At 47.5% G+C, this 6150-nt stretch overlaps 1 protein-coding gene across 1 annotated transcript in view; it reads left to right on the top strand.

Moving 5' to 3' along the window:
- Positions 1-5452, top strand: part of SLC13A4 (solute carrier family 13 member 4) — a 38658-nt gene extending 33206 nt beyond the window's left edge. Inside the window, exons 14-16 of the mRNA XM_061198769.1 lie at positions 275-436; positions 1707-1844; positions 5315-5452. Coding sequence (XP_061054752.1) covers positions 275-436; positions 1707-1844; positions 5315-5452 — 438 coding nt within the window. The remainder of the gene's footprint in view (positions 1-274; positions 437-1706; positions 1845-5314) is intronic.
- Positions 5453-6150: the final 698 nt, after the last annotated feature.

The raw sequence follows: 6150 nt of genomic DNA, 5'->3' as shown, positions 1-6150 counted from the left end.
TGCCCTGTGACAATGACTGACCAGGAGGACCTAATTAGACTGAATGGTGTACAATCATTAAAAAAAAAAGCATTTGCTGGGCTACATAGTGATCTAATCATAAAAAATCAGGAATGCCTGTGGGTCCAGTCTGCCTGAAAACAGGGAAGCAAATTAGATGGCTCCTGGTGGTCCCTTTCAGCCCCTCACCACCCCTGACCTTCTGGAGGCTAAGAATTCCACTGGGAGTGGCCTTTCCCTCTTTCTTCTCACTGCATCACCTTGTCTCCTGCAGAGCTCCGGCCTTTCCACGTGGATTGGGCACCAGATGTTGTCTCTGAGTAGCCTCCCACCATGGGCTGTCACCCTGCTGGCGTGCATCCTGGTGTCCATTGTCACAGAGTTTGTGAGCAACCCAGCCACCATCACCATCTTCCTGCCTATCCTGTGCAGCCTGGTGAGTAGAGCAGGGTTCCCAGATATCCAGACCGGCTACCACAGGAACAGACAGGGGCAGGCCCGGGCTCAGGGGCAGTTCCACGGCTGGACTCTCTCTTCCGGTCATTGCCACCGCCTTCACTGATTGGTGTTCAAGACATAGTTTGATAAATGAAGTCTATTTCAAATAGTAACTGATAAGTAAAGAGATAATTAATAACAGCAAGAGTTCTAGAAACCCTTTTCCAAAGGACTAGGCTTAGTTTAGGGGCAGCCCTGAATGGAAACAAGAGTGGACAGGATAACCTTAAAACCCTGGGATTCTAATTCCCCACAATCATCATCAACCTTTCTCTCCTGAGATGAGACCTAACAAGAGGGCGGGAGAAATAGCTACAGAAAATGGAGGCAAAATGCTCCCAGAAGTACTCTCGGCTGCAGAGACCAAAACCACAGCTCTGTCATCAGCGCCTCCACCCAGCTTCTCTGTCCAGGAGATTCTGAGAATTATGAGCAATGCCAGCCTCATTCCACGGTCTCAGAACAATTTGTTATTAATGGAATAGGGGAGGGAGCAACTGCCAGATCTCAGCCTGGCTAAGCAGCCCCAAAGGTAATGCACCAAACAAAATGCTGCCTCTGTCCCATTCTGTGAGGTGCAACCTATAAAATGAAGGCTCCTTCTCATTGCCAACAAAATAATATCCTCCTGCTCTTTCTAACCCCAAACTCCTCCCAGCCACTCTTTGCTCATTGCTCAGATGACTCCCTCCAACTTCTCCTTTCCATCATCCTGCCTGTGTGAGCATGGGAATGCACTTAGTTAAAACTTGGCAACACTGAGGGTAAGACCACGGGTTCAAGTCCCATGTAAGGCAATTATCTTACCTAGGGAAAAAAAACCTTAATTCTGCACCCCAAGAGCGAGAGATGCCTACTCCAATCAAAGCAGCTTATTCATGAGATTTGTATTTGAAGAATTTCTCAGCTAAAGAATAAAATTTTAAAACTACTTCCTTAGAGCAGTACCAAGAAATGAAACACCCCTTCTGGGAGGTAACTTGGAGCCCATGTTTCCATGGGAAGTGAGCGAGCAGCAGCAGGAGCCCGTCCAAGTAGCCCAGCACTCCATGCTTTTGAGGGCGTGATTTAACTGCCCCCAGCACAGGGTGTCCAGCCAAGGCTAGCCAACACCAAGCCATCACTTAAAGCACATTCATGAGAGTAAGCACAGGAAATGCAAGTCTCATCTCAAGGCTAACGCTTCTGTGAATTCTCTCTTCTCCTAGTCCGAAACGCTGCACATAAATCCGCTCTACACCCTGATCCCAGTCACCATGTGCATCTCCTTTGCAGTGATGCTGCCAGTGGGCAACCCCCCTAATGCCATCGTCTTCAGCTATGGGCACTGCCAGATTAAAGATATGGTGAGTCGTGGGTGTCCTCTTCCTGCCAGGCCCACCTGCCATGAGGACAGGGATGACTGGCCCCACGGCCTTATTATTTTGTAAGCGGTGCCCTTGACCTGTCATAGCCCAATCTGCTGTGGCAGAAAGAATGGTCCTGGTAAAAGGTTTCTGTATGGTCCATGAGCACCAAGAGTAGCAGAAATGTGCTCTTTCCAATCCTAATCTGGGAGAAAGTGGGAATGTGGACAGAAAAAGCTGGGACAGACACGGGATGTGACCCAGTTCCAGAAGGTAAGAGCTTGTTCTAGTCTTTGCCTCAGTTTCTTCATTGGACTGTGGGGATATTCACTCAAAGAGTTGCTGGTTTATTCATAGAAGGTTAAGTGTGAGACATTGTATGAACCTAGGGTGATAAGAACAGGATCCTTCTATTCAACTCTCTCCCCCAAGCAAGGAACCCCCGAAGCAACAACTACAAAATGAAGCACTCACAGCCCATTTCTTAGTTTTCAGCGAGGCTCACGAAAGACAGCTTTGAGGGTACATTTTGCCACTGAGTTTAGTGTGCAGCGCATCCACTCTCCACCCCTCAACCTGTGCTCACTGCTATGCTTTTTAATACCCAGGGCTGACGGGGTTGGAAAAGGAGGAAAAAACTAATACAGATGACTGGGCCAGGCTGACTGAAAGCCGGCCCCTTCACCCTTGCTGAGGGCCTATTTACTTTTCACTCAAATCCAAACTTGATCTCAGCAGCCCTGTAAATATCAAATGGAGAAAAGGAAGAGCTTCAGGCTGGGAGCAGATATTCAGATCCTTTCTACTTTCAAACTGCTCATCTGAGTCATCTGAATTACTTCAGGGAAGGGAGGTCACAGCCACCCTTCTGTCCCCCTCAGATCTTACTACACAACCCTGTCTGCTCCTACTGAGCTCTGCCCCAACTCTCCTGTCCCCACGAACCACCGCCCCGCCGCTTCTCCTCCTCCCACTCCCTCTGCCATGAGCTTTTGCTGCTCACCCCCAGCCTTCTACCCTGGAATCAAGTGATCAGAGACAGTCTTTTGTTTTTTTTAACATCCTTATTGGAGTATTATTGCTTTACAGTGATGAGTTAGTTTCTGCTGTATAACAAAGTGAATCAGCTATACATATACATATATTCCCATATGCCCTCCCTCTTGCGTCTCCCTCCCTCCGACCCTCCCTATCCCACCCCTCTAGGTGGTCACAAAGCACAGAGCTGATCTCCCTGTGCTATGCGGCTGCTTCCCACTAGCTATCTATTTTACATTTGGTAGTGTATATAAGTCCATGCCACTCTCTCACTTCGTCCCAGCTTACCCTTCCCCCTCCCCGTGTCCTCAAGTCCATTCTCTACGTCTGCGTCTTTATTCCTGTCCTGCCCCTAGGTTCATCAGAACCTTTTTTTTTTTTAGATTCCATATATATGTGTCAGCATACGGTATTTGTTTTTCTCTTTCTGACTTACTTCACTCTGTATGACAGACTCTAGATCCATCCACCTCACTACAAATAACTCAATTTCGTTTCTCTTTATGGCTAATATTCCATTGTAAATATGTGCCACATCTTCTTTATCCATTCATCTGTCGATGGGCACTTAGGTTGCTTCCATGTCCGGGCTATTGTAAATAGAGCTGCAATGAACATTTTGGTACATGACTCTTCTTGAATTATGGTTTTCTCAGGGTATATGTCCAGTAGTGGGATTGCTGGGTCATATAGTTCTATTTTTAGTTTTTTAAGGAACCTCCATACTGTTCCCCATAGCGGCTGTATCAATTTACATTCCCACTAACAGTGCAAGAGGGTTCCTTTTCCTCCACACCCTCTCCAGCATTTATTGTTTGTAGATTTTTTGATGATGGCCATTCTGACTGGTGTGAGGTGGTACCTCATTGTAGTTTTGATTTGCATTTCTCTAACGATTAGTGATGTTGAGCATCCTTTCATGTGTTTGTTGGCAATCTGTATATCTTCTTTGGAGAAATGTCTATTTAGGTCTTCTGTCCATTTTTGGATTGGGTTGTTTGTTTTTTTGATATTGAGCTGCAAGAGCTGCTTGTATATTTTGGAGATTAATCCTTTGTCAGATGCTTCGTTTGCAAATATTTTCTCCCATTCTGAGGGTTGTCTTTTTGTCTTGTTTATGGTTTCCTTTGCTGTGCAAAAGCTTTTAAGTTTCAGTAGGTCTCATCTGTTTATGTTTGTTTTTATTTCCATTTCTCTAGGAGGTGGGTCAAAAAGGATCTTGCTGTAATTTATGTCATAGAGTGTTCTGCCTATGTTTTCCTCTAAGAAAGTCATTTTTAAAGGCCCTGGATGACGAGCAGGGAGCCGGTCCTGGGTTCTATTCCCAGCCTGGGCACCGACTCAAGGCTTCACTTTCCTCACCTGCTAAGTGAGGAGGTTCAAACTAGATGCTCTACGTGGTCCCTTTCAGCTCTAAAACGGCCTTAATTTAGCTCCTTTAGGACCTGCCTCCCCTCATCTGCTAGGAAACATGGGCAGCTCTCCAGGCCAAAAGGCCCGGGAGGTCAGGGTGATTAATAAGTCCAGGGCTTGGGCCAGAAGGCAGAAAGGCACATCTAGTCATTTGCTTAGAACAATTTCCTAGCATTCATTTTTCCCTTGCAACTTTCCCAACTTAGTCCCAGCTAGTGGACTTGTGGTGACACGCTGTATACTTGGTCATCACCTGGTAGGATGCCAGCCATCCTTACTGCACACTTTTCCAAATGGCCCTGGCTCTGCCATCCCTCACGTCCCCCTTCTACCTTGGAGTGTCAATGCCATGACAGAAATGGAAGGGGTCAGAGCTGTGGAGGTGACATTCCCTCAGGAGAAAGCAGCAAAGGCCCCATGCCAGCCAGGGTGCCTGTGTCACCTTCCTGTGGAAGGGCTGGTGGGGAGGCAGCTGACCTGTTGCCCCAGGTGAACCTAAGGTACACTACTTCCATGAGCTGTTCCTTGGGGGAAAAAAGGTAACAGTCATAGAATACAGGCTCTCCTACGAGTCGTATGTGTCAGCACATTAAAGGCTCTGAGAGGTTCCTGCTTTACAAGCTCTGTTTAATCTTGATGAACACATTTCCCTATCATGTAGCTACAGAACCCTTTTTTAGCGTAACTTAACATCCCAAGATCTGGTGTTCCAAGTACATAGCTTCCAGGCCTCCATGTAATAGCGAGAGTGCTACAAACATAGAGAAGGTTCTAATGGCCGTCTCCCAGCCCCAAGTCCTCCCTGCTCTCCTGTCCTCAACAGTCCTGTGCCCCCTACAAGGCACCACTAGGGCACCCCAGGCAGTGACTGGAACAAATCAGGGCCAAGCAGGTGGGCTGTGATCACATCAGGGGTGAGGCTCAGGCAGGGGACACAGGTGGGGAGCATCTGGGGATCTGCGCTGCTGCCTGTTCACAGTGACTAGAGTCTGTGTGTCCTGCTGCTTTGTCTCCTGCAGGTGAAAGCTGGTCTGGGGGTCAATGTCATTGGCCTGGTGATAGTGATGGTGGCCATCAATACATGGGGAATTAGCCTCTTCCACCTGGACACTTTTCCCGCCTGGGCTAAGGTCAGTAACATCACTGATCAGGCCTAACACAAGTGGGCAAACGGCCCAACCAAAGGAGCTGCCAGCACCCGGCAGAATCTGACCAACAGGCCAAGCAAACCACCAGGAGTGCACAACCCCCAGCAGAAGAGTCCACCAGCTACCACCTCGAGTGAAGTGCAGGGAGCCTGCAACAACCAAATGCACAGGCTCGGATGTTAGTGTCTTCTGCTCTGCCCTCCTTCCTTAGCACCACAGCTCAAGGAAACCTAAAACCGTTCTCACTTCCTTGTATCTATTCTCTCCAATCAGCTCTTTCTGAAGACAGGAAGAGACAAAAGCCTGTCTTTGTTGCCCCTCAGAGGCTAAGCCTCACAAACTGACTAGTCTCACTGGGTTTGATGTTACTCTTAATTTCTCAATCCCTTGTAGGAGTAGAAGGAGAAATCCAAATCATCCTACCTATGCACAGAGAGTGAAACCAGTGACTTCTCTTTGGGGGGAAATCTCACCTAGAACTTGAGACCTAATGTTGGCTCCTTTCTCTCAAGTGTTTCTATCGTTAAGTTCTCTCCACAAAAAGGCAGTTCTTAGTAAGTCCTCTTTGTGGCAATCAGTACTCTTTTATCACTACTCTGATTCCTTTTTAAGCATCTCTCTTCAATGGCTTCTCTATACCTTGGCACCAAATTCCTGTAAAGAAATAGTGTCCCCTTCAGGAAGAGGCTGGTGCTGTTCTGTCAAAG

This window comes from Eubalaena glacialis, chromosome 8 (assembly GCF_028564815.1).
Source record: "Eubalaena glacialis isolate mEubGla1 chromosome 8, mEubGla1.1.hap2.+ XY, whole genome shotgun sequence".
In the NCBI taxonomy this organism is placed as follows: Eukaryota; Metazoa; Chordata; class Mammalia; order Artiodactyla; family Balaenidae; genus Eubalaena; species Eubalaena glacialis.
Note: the sequence above shows the minus strand (reverse complement) of the source record. Positions and strands in the feature narration are given on the sequence as shown.